At 53.3% G+C, this 18,299-nt stretch overlaps 1 protein-coding gene across 1 annotated transcript in view; it reads right to left on the bottom strand.

Annotated features, from left to right (window-relative positions):
- Positions 1 to 18,299, bottom strand: part of DOCK1 (dedicator of cytokinesis 1) — a 423,011-nt gene that overhangs the window by 33,796 nt on the left and 370,916 nt on the right. The window contains exons 36-40 of the mRNA XM_036264869.1: positions 17,248 to 17,288; positions 15,232 to 15,322; positions 12,688 to 12,807; positions 2,346 to 2,435; positions 1,297 to 1,401 (exon numbers count right to left, since the gene is read on the bottom strand). Coding sequence (XP_036120762.1) covers positions 1,297 to 1,401; positions 2,346 to 2,435; positions 12,688 to 12,807; positions 15,232 to 15,322; positions 17,248 to 17,288 — 447 coding nt within the window. The remainder of the gene's footprint in view (positions 1 to 1,296; positions 1,402 to 2,345; positions 2,436 to 12,687; positions 12,808 to 15,231; positions 15,323 to 17,247; positions 17,289 to 18,299) is intronic.

The raw sequence follows: 18,299 nt of genomic DNA, 5'->3' as shown, positions 1-18,299 counted from the left end.
CAAGGACAGAATGACCCATGGTGACAGGGACAGAGCCCCAGTCAACTAGCAGGACCCTAACTGAGTGGGACAATGAACAGGTTGCCTTCTGGAGCAGCCCAACTCTGTGAGGGACACTTGTTGACATTCCTGTAAACAAGAACAGGTCCTCCCAGCTACATCCTTCCTGCTGCAGCCAGCATGAAGGTGTCATCTACTATCAGGGACTCCCGCGAATCAGGGCCAAAGGGACACACCCCTGGGACTAGGGACATCTCCTCTCTGGATCTAACTGCGCCAGATGGCTGCACACTAGGCACAGCTTCTGCTCCCCTAAAACCAGAGGAATCACACATCAGCTCCCAGCATAAGGGAAAACCACGTGTCACTGAAAAATGCCCTAAGAAAGGCCAGAAAATCATGACCCACTAGCCAATGGCAACCAAGAAGGAGTTTTTTAGAAACTCAGAACAATTCTACTAGGAGGCCAGGCAGGATCTATTTATACACCGTCTCCTCTGGCCTCATCGTACGAGGGGACGGGTGTTCAGCTCATGATCACAGACTGTACGTCTACAGTCACGCGTCCAATAGCACCTGCCTGCCTCAGGGATGAGGTGTTTCCAGCCCTGGAAATCCATTTCCAGTTTCTCATCTGATTAAAAATATACCTGCTCACAGCTATGTTATTCCTGTAGCCAAAACAACCCAATGCCATCAGTGGACGAGGGGATAAACAAAATGCGGTCTTTCGGCACAATGGAATAGTATGCAGCCATAAAAAGGAACAAAGTTCTGTCACCTGCTGCAACATGGATGAGCCTTGAGGACATTGTGCCAAGAGAAATGAGCCAGACACAAAGGGACAAATACTGTATGATCCCACAGGCAAACCAAGGGACAGAAAGCAGGGTGGGGGGTGCCAGGGGTGGGGGAAGGGGAGAAGTGGGAGCTATTATTTACTGGGGACAGAGTTCTAGTTTGAAAAGACGAAAAAGTTCTGGAGATGATGGAGGCGGTTATATAACGATGTGAATGAACGTGCTTCATGCCACTGAGCTGTGCACTAAAAATGGTTAAAATGCCCAACTTCATGTTATGTATATGTTACCACAGGTTAAAAAATACACATGCATCTCTGAAGAAGAGTTCTGTTTTGGAAAAATCAGATGGAAAGTTCATATGCAATCCAATATCAGCCCCCCTCTGGCACCCTAAGTTCAGCACCGAGCACCAGAATAGGAGCAGTCAGACTGACCCTCGGAGGCCAAGTGTAAACCCTCCCTCAGGGCGGGAGGGGCGCCGGTCCCTACTTACCCGGAGGAAAGTGGGAAACCCTTGTCCGTAGTAACCCACAGCGAAGTAGTCAGGCTTGGGTCTTATCACTTTGACGATGTTTTCGTAAAACAGAGCTTGTTTTTTCTGAAAGGAAGTAAGAAGGCACATTTCAGGTTTGAATTAGAGCATTTGGGGACTTGTTCTCTGGGTCCTTCCAGTGGGCTGTCGGCTTTGGGGGCCCCAGGAGGGTAGCACTGAGGCCCACCTCTGATGTAACCTCCCCTCCAGCATTCCACAGGGGAATCGGACCAAAAACGCCCAATTCAGCCATCAGCTGGAATTTACAGGTGTTTTCAAGAACCAAACAGGTGCCCAGAAAAGGTCTGTCTTCTGATTGAATGGCTGGTCATTAGTATTTTAAAAAATGGTGTTGCCCAGCTGGTGTGGTTGAGCGTTGACCCATGTACCAAGAGGTCCCCGGTTCAATTCCTGATCAGGGCACATGCCCAGGTTGTGGGCCTGGTCCCCAGTGGGGGTGGGGGACATGCAGGAGGCGGCCAATTGATGTCCTCTCTCATCAATGTTTCTATCTCTCTCACCCTCTCCCTTCCTCTCTCTCTAAAAATTGATAAAGAAAAAAAAATTTTTTTAATGGTGTTGATCAGATCCTGGGATATATTCAGGGAGAATTTAAAAGAGCAGAATTCTGCTCTAATAAACATCACAACATCATTAAGTCCATGATGCGGGGAGAGGCAGGCAGTGGGAGCTGCCAGCTTCCATGGCAGGAGGAAGGTCTGGGCTGCCTGCCGTCTGGTGGACAGGTTACCGGGCCTCTCGGGCTGCTGGGGCTCCGGCAGCTCCCCACACGTAAACCCGTCCCGGGAGTCCTAGAGTGTGGTCACCCCAGCTCCGCGGGAACCAAAAGTGAATGCTTGCGAGCCAGAATCAACACGCAGGAGCACGGAGAGCGTCCTCTGGACGATGCAGGACGCTGGCCGAGGCCTGGGGAGATCCCAGCGTGGAAAGGGAAGGCCAGGAACACCGGTGGCCTGGGCTCCCCTCGGCAGCAGGAAGGGGGGACCTACCAGCAGTTCGCTGAGCTGCTCGTAATCAAACATTTCGTTTTCGTACTGTTCGGCCAGTTCCTTGCCCAGGGCGATGGCCTCCTCCCACATCTGTGAGGAGACGGAGAAAGGGAGAGAGAAACCCACACCTGAATCACGCGCTCAACGCGTCACAGTCACACGACCATCATAATGAAACAGTGTGGAAATAAGCTTGCTTGAATCGAAAACATGATGAGAATAATATCGGAAAAGACAGTGGCTCATGACCTTCATCCACTGAGTCACCTGTTCACCTCCTGGCTCATCGGTCACGCGGCCTCTGCCCACCGTCCTGCTGACGGCCACGGCCACCAGAGCCATCGGCGTGGTCAGCGGGGGAACTGGGAAAAGGGACCGCAGGCTGATAAGAGGCGGAGGTGAGGCTGATTTTGCCCCTTTCCCAAATCGCCCTATTTCATAAACACTGTTTCAATGGCCGAGAAGACCAGGATTCACTTCTGCGCTGGGCGAAGGCTCGGCAGACATTCGCTTGTGTGCCGGCACCGTGAACTGTCAGGCCGCCACCGTGTAAAAGGGGGAGCTTCCTGCGGCCATCGTTATTAAAACGCTGATACACTTTCCGCCCTGACTGGCTTGGCGAGCGGTTAGAGCATCGGCCCTTGGACCAGAGAGTCGCGGGTTCGATTCGGTCCTCAGCCCTGGTCGGGGTTGTGTCGATGTGTCTCTCTCATGTCAATATTTTTCTCTCACTCCTTCCTTCCCTCCCTCCCTCCCACTCTATCTGAAGATTAATGGAAAAATATCCTTGGGTGAGGATTAAAAAAAAAATGCTGCTACACTTTTGACACCTGTGGAATAATTTGTTGAAACATATAGTAGGCCTGGATTTGCCTTGGGAAAAACAAAAGACAGTGGTTTACTTGAGGGGAACATGGGAAATACGGAGGGACCACCTCTTCCAGGAAGCCCTCCCAGGTGCTGCCCGCCCTCCTTTGTTCTCCCACAAGGACCCAGGATTCCCCTATTCCCCGTCCGTCCTCAGAGCCCATCAGCCCCCGAGGGCAGAGACCCAGCAGCATCCAATCCTCTGGACCTGAGCCCTGGGCCTGCTCATCAAAGCTTCTCGATCAGAACTGAAGGCTGTTGGCTTAGAATCAGGAAAGCGTCACACCATCCTGTGTCCCGCGTCCTTGGACACCAATCACCCGCTTCTCCAGCCCGCCAGCCACAGACAGAGCGCCCGCTGTAGGGCGAGTGACTCGGGCTCACTCTGCCCAGCAACACGCCACCGCGTCTCCTGTGCAGGTCCCGCCTGGCCAGGTGGGCATCTTTACTACACCTGTTTGCACACAAGGAAGTTAGGGATCAAACACCTGAGTGACTTGGGCAAGGGCACCCAGTGGGGTCGACTCCGCCAGCTTGGTCTTCTTCCAAAGTTCTGGCTCCTGATGACCATTTGAGTCCGAGCTGCGACAGAAAACACCACAGACAGGGCGGCTTCAACAGCACACATGTCTCCGTGCAGTTCTGGGGCTGGAAGTCCAACATTGAGGGGCTGGCAGGTTCGGTTCTTGGGGAAGACTCTCCTCCTGGCTTGTAGACAGCTGCATTCTCAGGTGTGCTCAGGTGGGCCTGTAGACAGCTGTGTTCCCAGGTGTGCTCAGGTGGGCCTGTGGACAGCTGTCTTCCCAGGTGTGCTCAGGTGGGCCTAGACAGCTGCCTTCCTAGGTGTGCTCAGGTGGGCCTGTAGACAGCTGCCTTCCCAGGTGTGCTCAGGTGGGCCTGTAGACAGCTGCCTTCCCAGGTGTGCTCAGGTGGGCCTAGACAGCTGTCTTCCCAGGTGTGCTCAGGTGGGCCTAGACAGCTGTCTTCCCAGGTGTGCTCAGGTGGGCCTGCAGACAGCTGCCTTCCCAGGTGTGCTCAGGTGGGCCTAGACAGCTGTCTTCCCAGGTGTGCGCAGGTGGGTCTGTAGACAGCTGTCTTCCCAGGTGTGCTCAGGTGGGCCCCTCTCCTTTTTCATCAGGGCACGAATGTTCTCAAGAGCCCGTCCTAATCACCACCCTGCCTAGACATAGTACCTCCCAGAGGTCCCTGCAGACACCATCTCAGGGTGGGTAGCGCTTCATCATATGTGTTTGGGGGAGGTGCACATGCTCAGCCCTCCGCAGGACCATGTGCCCCACCCCCCCAGGACGGGTTTGAAAGGTACGTCCCGAACGCCACTGGAACAGGCTGGCAAGTCCCGCACCTGGCATAGCCTTGGCACCGAGCCCTACCTGCCTGCTAATCTTTGCCTTTTCTCAGCACAATGACCCCCACCAGGGCCTTACTTATTACTGAATCACCCAAAAGACTTAAAATACTCTTTACATAGTTACGGCTTCTAGAAACCATCTGCCGTTTTTGGTGAGGAAAAAGCTATTCTGAAATAAGCGACGCCTTTTAATACTTAGAAAGACAAAATGAAAATAAGCCCAGAGAAGAGAGAAAAAGGCGAAGATGTCCTTCCTACGGAGGACACGCGTGCTCCCTCCCGGAGCTCCCAGCCCCTTACCCCCGTGACCTCCTTCCCGTTCAGGAGCGTCCTCGGCATCTTAGTCCCCGTCCGGAGCTTTCTCAGGTCCTTTGCTCACACTCAGGAAGGGTGTGCGTCTCTCCCTCTCACGTCCCTCCTGAGCCCCGGCGTATGTCCATTTCAGGGACGACAGCGCCATCCCGCAGGCCTCTCTCCGGGGCTTCCCTGTCCTGAAAGCCCCCTCGCGCCCCGAGCTCCAGAATGTCAGGGCTTCTAATCCGCGGCCTAATGTCTTCTTGCCCCAAGTGACAGATGGGATGATTTGGATACACATCGAAACACTTGTTTAAAACATATATAAGTCCTGAATAAATATCGCATCCAACTCACCCCGAGGTTACACGGCGGTGTTTTCTGCCAGATTTTCTATACCGCGCCCCCCCCCGCGCCCCACAACCCAGGCACTTTTCAAGGGTTCCGAGTTAAGGAGATTTTTCACCTGTTTTTAAAAGGACGGGGCTCTAAGGAGTGTGGGGAGCTCATACTTCTGATGTGAATGAAAACTAGAGCCAGAGAACACAGACTCAGTGCGACGGAGACTTCGATAACCCGGTGAGGAGACAGACGGCTTCCGCCGGTGCGGCCGAATGGCCGTCTGGGATCCCTCGTGAGAAGTGCCCAGGGCGTCCGAGGCTCACCGCGGCCTAAATGAAAACGCAGCAGCTTCATTTCTGATGTGGTCCTTAAGCCGTTCGATAGTCTTCTTGAAACTGTTCGTTGACTTGCGACACAAAACGCTCTCCCCGTCAAATGATCTCGCTCCCCTCCCCCGAGATGGCCTTTTCCTCCTGGGCCTGTCGGCGTGAGGAAGTTCTATTTCTGCAAGTCGCAGGAATTGAACACTTTTTCTTTTCCTGCTGAAAACTTCCAAGACAGAAGTGGCTGCCCAGAACCTATCGATTGAACACAGGTATTGATTTCTCACAGAGAATGAGGAGGCTGGTGATGGCCCGGCGGACAGAATGACAATGATCAATCTCACAGAAGCAGTAGTGTTAGATGAAGGACAAGATGCCACCTGCACACCTGTCCCTGACCAGTAGTTCAGTCTGCACACCTGTCCCTAACTAATAGTTCCGTCTGCATACCTGTCCCTGACCAGTAGTTCAGTCTGCACACCTGTCCCTGACCAGTAGTTCAGTCTGCACACCTGTCCCTGACCAGTAGTTCAGTCTGCACATCTGTCCCTGACTAGTTCAGGCTTCCGCCTGCATACCTGTCCCTAACTAATAGTTCAGTCTACACACCTGTCCCTAACTAATAGTTCAGTCTGCACACCTGTCCCTAACTAATAGTTCAGTCTTCATACCTGCCCCTGACTAGTTCAGGCTTCTGCCTGCACACCTGTCCCTAACTTAGTCTGCACACCTGTCCCTAACTAATAGTTCAGTCTGCACACCTGTCCCTAACTAATAGTTCAGTCTTCATACCTGTCCCTGACCAGTTCAGGCTTCTACCTGCACACCTGTCCCTAACTTAGTCTGCACACCTGTCCCTGACTAGTAAGTAGTTCAGTCCGCACACCTGTCCCTGACTAATAGTTCCGTCTGCATACCTGTCCCTGACTAATAGTTCCGTCTGCACACCTGTCCCTAACTAATAGTTTAGTCTGCACTCCTGTCCCTGACTAGCAGTTCAGTCTGCACACCTGTCCCTAAGTAGTAGTTCAGTCTGCACACCTGTCCCTGACCAGTAGTTCAGGCTGGCAGTGATACCCGGGGATATCGGAGGGCAGCTCGGGTTTACTCTGCTCACTAGTTGCAAGTAACCCACCAAGGAGGTGCCTTCTTGAATTTCAGTCATTCTTCTAAAATTCATCTGTATTTCCAGCCAGCCGCTGGAAAAGAGTCACAAGCCAGAGCCCTCTGAATTTCCAGTGTCACACAAGGTCACTGATGGGACAGAAATCCACTGGGAGGTCCCCTCTGCACCAGAGGGACCATGGTGGCCCAGACCAGCACTGCATCCGCCCTCAGGTCAGTGTGGGGTGCTGAGAGGAGAGGCCCTCCCATGTCCCCTCGGACGGGGCTGGATCGCCAGGAAGACATGCGTCAGGGGAACGGCCGATGGGGCTCAGGGCTGCGGCCCGCTGCTCCCCGACAGACAGACAGACAGACGACTTCCCTGCAGCTGCAGCCAAGTGAGCCATCTTCAGGAGTCCGTCTTCCGGTGCTGGGCGCCCCAGCACGCACCAGGGGGACAGACTGGAGCAGTGCTCGGTTGCTTGTCCGACCACTGGTAACCCCAGAGCCAGCCCCGCAGGGCCCGACGCTCCGTCAGTCACGGGTGCTGGGTGGCACCCGCCACCGAGCAGGCTCGTTCGTGAGAAAACTCCTGAGCTCGGCAGAGCGTGGGGGGCAGAGAGGTTACTGACTGAAATCTGATTTTCTCACACTCAGTAGTAAATGACTCTTTTGTTTACAGGAGCAGATCAGAGCGAACACTTGGGCCAAGTTCTGGTTAACTGACTAGTTTCTGGAGACTACTAAGACTTTCAAACATTCAGGAAATCCTGTGCAGACACCAAAAGGAGGGTGGCATTCCGCTTGACGCTCGTCGTGGTCGGCAAAGACGGAACCCAGAGGCCATTTCACCCCCAGGACCGAGAAGAGAAATCCAGCCATTTCAGCAAAAACAGAAACCTGCTCCCGAACCCCTATTTTTGGTTCACGGGATGCTGCAAGAAGCCTCCTTGTTTTTGACTTGGGCACAAGGCAAAGTGCGAACTCGGTCAGGGCGAGGTTATTTTGGGAGAGGAAACAACACACAGAGCGCAGTGGAAAACGGTCGCAGCTTCACCCGTGGCGTGGGCTGGGGGTCAGACGCCACCCCGGCCGGGCTGCGGATGGGCCGGGAGGGGCCCACGGCGGCACTGCCGGCGACCTCGCTCCGACCGCATGTTCCTGTGGGCAGGTCTGTTTCCTGCTCACGCTCCACAGAGAAGCTGGGCAATTTTCAGCGACGCGCCTGCATTAAAGGCTTTATTGAAAATCACTGGGCCTCCACCGAACACGACGAGACAGACTATTCGGGGCATCTTCAGGAAAGGACACCGGCCTGCCGTGATTAAAGCCGGCAGACGCTCGGCGGGCGTGGGCCACGCGACGGGGAGGCCAGCAGTCATCAGCCCAGGAGGAGGAGCCGCCACAGAATGAAAGGGGACAGAGGCGCAAATGACCTTCTGGGGAGAGAAGGAAAGAGACGGAAAGACCAGGGGCCGGGCTGAAAGACGCGAAAACCTTTTTAAAATGGGGGGGGGGGGGGCGCGGGCAGCAGCCCTGGCCCGTTTGGCTCAGCGGTTGGAGCGTCGGCCTGCGGTCCAGAGAGACCCGGGTTCGGTTCCCGCTAAGGGCACGTACCTCGGTTGCAGTTTGGCCCTGGTTGGTCGTGTGGGTGGCAGCCACTCGATGTGTCCCTTTCACGTCGATGTTTCTCTCTCTCTCTCTCTTCCTCTCTCTCCCTCCCGCCCTGTCTGAACAACAACAACAACAACAAAAATGGAAAAATGTCCTCGGTTGAGGATAAAAAAATAAATAAATGAATAAAAATAAAAAAAAAATTAAATGGGGAGGGCAAACATAAAATAATTATTTTGTGCAGGAGAAATGCAGGAAGATAACAGAATCCAAAAGTCAGGGTGTCCAATGTCCAGAAACAGAACATCCGTTTGGTGTGGCTGCTGTCGGAGCACAAGCTACAGAAACTTCTGCTAGAATCGGACCCGGCCTCCTGCGAGGGCCTTGGTGTCCCCTCCCAGGGTGCCGTCCACGGCCGGGCCACGGCCACCGGCTGCTTGAGTGGCCGGCTCGAGGTCTTCACGAGACCAAGCTGCCTGGAGTCTGTAGGTCCCCGTTTCCCCCGGGTCGCTGTAGACATTGAAACCAGTGAAGCCAACGCTGGGATGCGCGACGTTTCCACACCGAGGAGGTAACGGAGATTCCTTAATTACGAGGACAGCCTGCTTCCCTGAGTCTTACTTCTGCCCCATTCATTTCCATTTTTAATTTTTTTTTTATCCTCACCCGAGGACATTTTTCCATTTTTTGTTCAGGTAGAATGGGAGGGAGAGAGAGGAACAGAGAGAGAGAGAGAAACATCGACGTGAAAGGGACACATCGAGTGGCTGCCACCCGCACAACCGACCAGGGCCGGGGACAAACTGCAACCGAGGTACGCGCCCTTAGCGGGAACCGAACCCGGGTCTCTGAGGACCGCAGGCCGACACTCCAACCGCTGAGCCAAACCGGCCAGGGCTAATTTTTTTTTTTTTAATCCTCACCCAAGGATATTTTCCTACCAATCTTCAGATAGAGTGGGAGGCAAGGAGGCGAGAGAGAGAAACATCGACGTGGGAGAGACATTGACTGGTTGCCTCCTGCACAACCCCGACCAGGGTCAGGGATCAAACTGAAACCAAGGTACCTGCCCTTGACCAGGAATAGAACCCTCGTCTCTTTGGCCTGCAGGCCAACGCTCTAACCACTGAGCCAAACCGGCCAAGGCTAATTTCCATTGTTAAATTTCATGATCTCTGTCGAGCCGGTGTGGCTCAGTGGACTGAGTGTCATTCCATGGACCCAGAGGTCCCGGTTCGATTCCCAGTCAGAGCACATGCCCGGGTTGCCGTTGAGCCCCAGTAGGGGGCGTGCAGGAGGCAACTGATCGATGTTTCTCTCACATCGATGATGTTTCTCTCTCTCTAACAAAATCAATTAAAAATTTTTAAAAAAAATTTCATGATCCCCAGCAACTGTTGGTCTTCAAGCCAGCGGTGGTACTGTCCCCTTACCCGAACACATGGTTTAAAGCAGAATTGCAGTGTTTCCCCTAAAATTAAATCAAGCCCAAGTCCTGTGATTTAAACACGCTTGCGCAGCAGAAATGCTCAGAACGCAGGCCCGGGAGGAACCGTGTCAGCAGCGATGTCAGACTGTCCCCGGGGCAGGGAGGCCCTCCCTACGTGCCTGTCCCCACCGCTCACAGCGTGGACCCCTGCAGTTATCCTGAATGAAGGCTGTTGTTTCTAGCAGGTACGCAGGGGTCCAGGCAGGAAAAGCCGGCCCTGTTCTTGCAAGAACGTGTGTTAGTCTGACCTGCAGCCTCTGCAGGGAACGTGGAAATAGGTACAGTCCAAGTCCGGCTGGGAGAGCAGCCCACAGACGATGCCCACCCCTGAACCCTGCGGCAGGAGCGATGCCAAGGTCTGCCCAGGGGCGACACTGGGGATGGGGGACACGCACCCCAGACCTCTGAGGGTCTCAGAGCTCGGTCAGTAGGCAAGACCATCCCAAGAAGACACAGAAGCCAAAGAATTTGCAGCAATGCCTGAGTCATGGGGGCCTTTGCAAGTATTTGCTCACGCACTGGCCACAATGTGCTCAATTTGGTAAGAAATGAATAAAAATGACAATAAGGACAGTGGTCCGGGGGGTAGGGGAACACTCTGCGCCTTCCTCTCAAGATTGCTGGTAACCCAAAACTGCTCTAAAAAAAATCAAATTAAAAAAAAATGACCGAGTGCCCATCTGTGTGTAGCACAGTGTCCCTCAGAGGGACGCTGGTACAGCCTGCCCTGCTCTCCAGGAGCTCCAACCAAAGCAGGCCTGGTGGCCAGGGTGCCCCTGGCCCAGCGGCATTGTCATTACTGGGAGCTGCTTAGAAATGTGGAGTCTCAGGCCCCCCCCCCCCGAGACCCACTGAATCAGAACCTGCATTTTAACAAGATCTCCAGGGGACTCAGCGGCCATTCAAGTGTGTGGTACTGGAAGGAGGGGACCCAGGATCCAGAGAGAGAGTCCCAAGGCGGGGCAAAGACAGGACCCCTGCAGGATGGGGGACAGAGCGTGGAAATACTCCTGGGAGGTGGGACGGATGCCATGGAGACAGCAGGCAGTCCAGGGGGTCGGGACCAAAGAGCACGTTCAGAAAAAGGGAGCTATTGTGGGCAAAGAGAGGGGAGATGGCAGCATACAGCCCCCCTGCCAGGGGCCCTGCCGGCCAGGTGAGCACCTCGGATCTGCCTGCAGTGCGGGGTCCCCTGAGGTCTGTGCATCCCTGAGGCAATTTGAGCTGACCTGGCCTGTTCGTTAGAGCTCAGAGGGGTGGCCCAGGGAGCAGACAGGCCGGGATGGGTGTGGGGCCCCTGGGAAGCGCAGTGGGCGATGCACCCCACTCTGAGAGCACCAGGAAGAGATGCCGCCGGGGGAGCAGCAGGGCTTTTGCCCGGACGCCGTCAGAGGGGGTGTAGCCACAGGAGAACCCAGAACGGCCATCAGCAAAGTCCCACATTCCTCCAGCCACGATGAGCTGTCCCTCAGGCCGCCCGGCCTCCCTGGGGACCCCTGCCCCGCCCCGCCCCCTCCACAGCACCTGACCCCACGCCTAGCGCGCAGTAGGACAGCAGAATGGGCTCCAGTCTTTAGCAGTCTGCTGAGAACGAGGGTTTGAGTGATCGGCACTCATCATAAATGTGCCTCCTTTTTATGGGGAAATATGTTCTGTTCCCACGCAGGACGGAGCACAATCCACAGGACATCGCTGATCTTTATGCCCATGCGCTCTCTGACAATCTACACGCGAGTCTAGGTCTGATTTTGCTCCATGTCAAGGACGGCAGGGAATGAATCGAACACACCTTATCTCTTCAAGAGGGTTTAGTTCATGTCAGCAGCCACGCTAAGGGGCAGGCTCCATCCCTTCCCAATACAGGTACTATCTGGGGTAGAACTGTGTCCCCCCCAAAAAGATACGTGGACATCTTACCCACAGTCTCTGTGAATGTCACCTTACTTAGAAATAGTCAAGTTACGATGACGTCCTACTGGAGCGAGTGGGTCCTAAAGCCAATGACTGGTGTCCTCAGAAGAGGGGGTGTGGACCCAGAGACACACCCAGGGAGAAGGCCAAGTGACATGGAGGCGGGGACGGAGCCCTGTGTCTGCTCGCTGGGGGAGGACGGGCGGCCAGGACACCAGAGGCCGAGAGAGAGGCTGCGCAGCTCCTCCGCACGCTCTCGAGACCGCAGGCCCCGCGACACGGCCCGTCACACTCTCGAGGCAGCAGGCCCCGCGACACGGCCCGTCACACTCTCGAGACAGCAGGCCCCGCGACACGGCCCGTCAGGCGTCTGGCCTCCGGGACCGTGGGCGTGAATTCTGTCACCTCAAGCCGCCCAGTCTGTGGCACTGTAACTGTGGCCCCAGGACACTCACATAGGACCTTGCCGGGATTCTTGGGTCACACTCCTCAAAGTGCAAGACAAAGCAGGGAACCAGATGAATCCCGGTGAGGCCGCCGCAGGAGCTCCGAGGTCACCTTGGGGCAACTTTCAAACCCCCTGAGGCCGCCCTACCCCCTTCTCAGGCAGCCCTGCCCGCGGGTCTCATCTCACGAACCCCCCCCCCAGCCATCGCTGCCCAGCGACATGATGGCGGTTCCTCCGGAGAGTCAGCGGATACATCGTGCTGTTGGGCCAAGTACGAGGAGGCCCACGGGGCTCACTCTTCAGGGACGATAAAGCAGCGCGACATCAAGGGGATGCATTCGCTCTGCCCTAGAACCCCTGCAACCCGTTCTCCCCCGGGGGCAGCGAAGACACCTGTGTGTCCAGTCCGCACTTGGAGCAGAGCGTCTGCAGAGGGGCGGTGGCCGTCTGCTCGGGTTTCTATCGGAAGCACACGCGGAGCCACCACCACACCACCGGAGACAAGCTCGGGTCCTACAGCCTCGCGTGCTCACGGGCCGCAGGGCGGCGCACGGGAGGGGCAGGGCCGCCGCTGCCGTTACCTTGCCCTTGTCGAAGTAGTGGATGATCTCCTGGTACAGCTGCTCCTTCAGCTGTCCCTGCGTCGTCGCCTGGTACCCGTCCCGCTGGGTGAGGTGGGCCGCGCACACATCCTCCGACCACTGAGGGGGAAGCAGAGCGTGAGGAGTGCCCCCAGGGCAGGGCACGTCCGGTGCCGCCCTCTGCCCGCCCTCTGCAGACTGCGCAGGGGGCACGCACATGACTGTGATGCTGCGCTGCTGGGTCAGGGTGCCGGGGCTGGGAATGAGGGCAGCACCCCGAGAGGCCCCGAGAGGAGTGGAGGACAAGAGGGAGGCGGAGCTGGGTCTGGATTCCCAGAGAGGAAAAGCCCGGCAGGTCCTGGAGAGCAGACCTGTCTGCTTGCTGATGACGCCACACTTGGGGTGAGCTCTGAACCCGGGGACCTGCGGCTGGCTCACTGGGCATTTGGGGTCCAAGCCTCAGTCCTGTGCTGCTCAACATTGTAACCGAGAGCAAAGAGGGCGCATGGACCCCACTCCCAAGTCATGAAAAAGGGACCTGAGAGGCGACCCAGCTCCTTACAGACGAAGGGCGTCTGTACCTTCAGCCCCAGGTACACCGCCTGGCACAGAGGCGGGGCTCAGCCAGTGTTTGTGCAAGTGCGGGCGGACTTATGGATTAAAGGCACGAAGCACAGAGGTGTCAGCAAGCCGGGGGTACCTGAATGACTCCCCAGCTCTAGGAACGTCAAGGAAGCATGAGAAACCTCTGGCAGGTCTGCAGGTTTACACCATAAGCTTAGACTTGCTTATCCTGACCCCACTCAGAAGTTACACACTCATTCATTATGGAGTTTTCACAACAAAGCTACATTTCTGCTTTTCTTGGGGTTAAAAAAAAAACTTTAGAGGATTCTGAAATGTAACTTACCATAAATAAATAAGAATAAGAAAATTCAGATTTCAAATGACTTCTTTGGACCTTCACATCACTTAAAAAAATCTAAATAGGGAGGCAAAATTCCTCTATACCTTTCTCTTAAACAGTGAGATGTAAGGATGTAAGAACTCAATTGCTAGGCTAAAAGGCTAATGCTTTTATCCTCCTCGTTTGCTGACAAAATGTCCTTAAACAAAAACAAGATTACATTTGAGGATTTTTTAGTTAAGGACCAAGAATGTATTTGTCATTGTTATACCGAGAAGAATTTTCGTAACAATACAAATAATGTTCTTTCGTATGTTGATTAACCAGCATGGATTCACATTTACAGCAGGATCAAAACCTATTTAGGAAAAATTGCAAAACGTAATGATGTAGAAGATGTGGAGAGAGATTATGTAGCATTTGCTGCTTCTCTGAGAAATTCAGAGCCCGTTGCAATAGACAATGCAACTGGGCCCACGGACCTGGGTGGGAAACGCACCCTGATGTGGTACAAACCCAGTGATGAATCGAGTGATAGTGCGCACACACACACACACACACACACACACTGCACACCACATGCACCTATAAGGCTTCATGCAGTACGAGAGCATAATGGTGAGCAAGCAGTCTGCCAACCTTATTTTAATTTCCCTGATGTAAAAGACGTTTTTTTCATATTTGCAGACGCGCCTTGTCACTGAAATCTGGGTTTCTAACAGATGAAGACAGTCAGACTTTCTAAGGGGATGACTCGTGTCAGACGCGCCAACTCGAATCTCCAACTTCATAAATTGCTCTGCTTGGGAGCTTCCCGAAGTGTGAAGTCCCAGGGGGCTCCTGGGGACTCCGGGTAAGCCATCCGGGTCGAGCCCAGCCCCCAGCCGAGTTTTCCAGACAAAGGCGGATCTCCCACTCGGAAGTCTGCACAGCGGCCTGTGTACATGTATCTGCTGTCATCCAGTAGACACTGCCTAGGGCCCATTCTAACATAATGGCTTTTGGGTCTCCTTCCTCCGGCTTGTGGGGCGCTGGCCTGAGGTTGGAAACAGGTCCCCTGAAAGCCAGTGTGTACACTGAGTCACACACTGTGTTCTAGTTTTCCACTGTTCTTGTTTATCCAGTTTCCAATTTCCCTCTTTTTAAAAATAACACTACACTTCGTGAGCCCCTCTATGACTTGCTCACACCCTAAAATGAGAAAGGGGCGGTGCTGCACACAGTCCCCATCTGCCCCACCTGGACGCCGCAGAGGTGAGTGAGGGCATGTTCGTCCTACCCCGGCTGCTCCGGCAGATGTCCCTCCTTATGGATGTCCCTGTCCACCGCTACGCAGCCTCGCTGGCCTGAGACAGGAGGGTGGGGTCTCTAACTCTCCACCAGCTGACAGCCCAGCGATGGGTATTAACGCATTTCGGATGCTGAGCGACAACTTTCCGGGACACCTAATCAAATCCGCATGGTGCCGGACCGAACCTATCATCAAAGTATTTCCTAAATATGGGTTCATGTCACGGCGTTCACTCAACATCCACACAACTTGAACTTGCAGGTTAGCACATGGCACCGAGAAGCACCGTCCACGCAGCCTGAGCGTCCACGATGACTGGTCACGAAGCGCGGGGCGGCCGCGTTACCTTCAGGAGCTTTGCGTGGAGCAGCAGCGTGTAAGCGGCTTCCGTGTAGTTGTCGCACTCCTTGTGCAGGTCACACAGCTTGTACAGGTACCTGCGGCGGCGAGATACAGGTGCGTCAGAATGTGTCCCCAAATATCGTGCTGGGAAGAGCTAGATGCCACCTTCGGCAGTGAACCGCGCCTATGCGTCATTGTCATGGGGTCCTCGACGCATAAAGTTGGGAAACACTTGCTGTGGAAAGCACTAGAAACCCAGCACAAGCAACATACAGTCATTTAAAAAAAAAGAAATTTAAGTCCTCGCCCAGCTGGTGTGGCTCAGGGGTTGAGTGTTGACCCATGTACCAAGAGGTCGCTGGTTCAATTCCCGGCCAGGGTACACGCCCAGGCTGTGGGTCTGATCCCCAGTAGGGGGCATGCAGGAGGCGGCCAATCGATGTTCTCTCTCATCGATGTTTCTCTCTCTCTCTCCTTCTCCCTTCCTCTCTCTCTAAAATCAATAAAGAAAAAAAATTTTTTTTTATCCTCACCCGAGGACATTTTTTGCATTTATCTTCAGATAGAACAGGAGGGAGAAAAGGAGGAAGAGAGAGAGATAAACATCGATGTGAGAGAGACACACAGAGTGGTTACCGCACCAGGGCCAGGGACAAACCAACCGAGGTATGTGCCCTTAGCGGGAACCGAACCCGGGACTCTCCGGTCGGGGGGCCGATGGCTTTAACTTCTGAGCCAAACCGGCCAAGGCAGAAAAAAAATATTTTTTTTAAATGTAAGTCCTCTTTTTTTCAGGACAAAACTGAAGAAGGAACAAGGGGGTAGAACTGTACTCCAAGGGTCCTCATTCCTTCCCACCTCTCTCGGTTTCCTCCACACGTGTGAAGTGGGACGAGACACTGTTTCAGATGATGTCTTGCGTGGCTATTGAATTCACACGCGCACACAAAATCCCCAAAACACAAGTTCGTAAGGAGAAAGAACTCGGATGATCCCAGTGAATATGACCCAAAGAATGTCTCTGCCGTAAGGAAATAAAGGTCGTTTTTTAATGTAAAGCAACCAACATTTTTGGATAAAAGAAATTTGATTGTTTCCCCAAAAGTTTATTATATATACGGTACTTAGAAAATTTTTAATATTTTTATTGATTTTTTTTAGAGGTAGAAGAATGGAGAGAGATAGAAACATCCATGTGAGAGAGAAACATCAATCAGCGGCCTCCTGCACGCCCCCCACTGGAGATTCAGCCCACAACCTGGGCATGGGCCCTGACCAGGAATTTAACTGGCACCTCTCAGTCCAGTGGATGACACTCAATTCACTGAGCCACACCAGCTGGGCTATATACGCTACTTTCTTTTAAAGGAGAAAGTGAAAGAAAAAAAAAAAACCTTTAAAAATCCAAAGTTAGAAAATCATGGGTAGTGGAATAAACCCATCATTAAACACTAATGTCCTGAGGACTGTACCCTTTTCTGCCTCTAAGTGGCGATCTTGCTGAATGTTTGACACTGACCCTAAAAGTGACCACAGAGGGGATTGGTCACATCCTACCAGTTGAGAAAAAGGCAAGTGATGAACCAAAATTCAGCAGACAACACAGAACATGAGACTCCGGTGTCAGAATAAGCAGAGGCGGAACAATTTCCATACTGCCTATTTCCGATCAAGTGAAAACTGGATTTTTCGGTTGATTACTGTGAAACAGGACAATTGGTGGTGGTGCCTTTTTTCAAAAGGATCGTATGAGTCGATCAAGAGGTATAAAAACTCTATGAAGTCATCGTTTCTGTCTTGGCTTCTGAGCAGGCTAAGTATGACCCCCCAGTCTCCATACGGGCTTGGACAACTGCACGCAGGCTTGAATACAGCTGGGTGCTCCGCCAAACAATCTCCAGGCTTTGCGATGTCCCACACCCTAACCCCCAGTGGTTCAAAACATTTCTTCGCCTGGGCTTGACAAACAGCAATGATAACAGAGACGAAGAGAGAGCAGACCCACAGGATGCAGACATACCTTATATACATTTCTTCTCTTTCAATTTCTTTGTAGAAATTCTGAAAAATCAAACCACAACACTTTGAAGAAACCTGTCCTATGAAAGGTTGACATGCACATTACACATTCTCAGTTCTTCAGCTTGTGCCCCACCCAGCCCATGGACCCAGCTCTTTGGATGAAAACCATACAGTCAACGAGGCAAAAACAACGTACACACTCCTTCACTTTCATTTTGGTGGGGGGCTGGGGGGCGCAATTCTAATTACTTTTCCTACACTTCAAGTTCGGTGATGGCGAAAATCTACTCTGTCAATGGAAATAGGGTCCCACCCAAAGGCTTGACATCAGAACCCTTCGTCACCATTGTAATCTTGTTAGAAGTGGAAAAAGTTTAAAAATCCCCAATTTGGGAGCAGGCGTGATCACATAAGTCAAAGCACACGAGACTCAGCCTCCCCAAGAGCCAGAAGAAGGCAGCGTGGCATTCTAGTAGCCAGTGGCCGCGTGGATTCAACTAGGGAATAAATTCAATAGAATGAAATGAAGGGCAGCTGCCCTTGTACACGGAGTCGTGGGCTCCTGTGACTGGGGAGAACAATGTGGACACCGGACTGCTGGACAGCTGTCCCTATTGGACAGCACTGTTCTCGACACACAGACAGACCTTCCAAACACAGCAAGAACACTGGCCGCCACCTGAAACACACTGATGGAGAGGGGCTAGTTCACAGAATATAAAAAACAGGTCATTTCTACCCATTGTAAAATAGTTTCTGGGTGAGCATACACATTTTTATCAAAATTATATACATATATATTTTAACATATGTGTTTATTGATTTTTTAGAGGGAGGAAGGGAGAGAAACATCAGTGTGAGAGAGATACAGAGATAGGCTGCCTCCTGCACGCCCCCTACTGGGGATCGAGCTGGCAAACCCGGGCATGTGCCCTGACCGGGAATCAAATCGCACCTCTCAGTCCACGAGACGACGTTCATTTCACTGAGCCACACCGGCCGGGCTCAGAATCATCTCTCTTAATGTGGACATCCCTGTGGGCACTTTAA

Source organism: Molossus molossus, unplaced genomic scaffold (assembly GCF_014108415.1).
Source record: "Molossus molossus isolate mMolMol1 unplaced genomic scaffold, mMolMol1.p scaffold_m16_p_17, whole genome shotgun sequence".
Lineage (NCBI taxonomy): Eukaryota > Metazoa > Chordata > Mammalia > Chiroptera > Molossidae > Molossus > Molossus molossus.
This window is presented reverse-complemented; position numbering and strand designations above follow the sequence as displayed.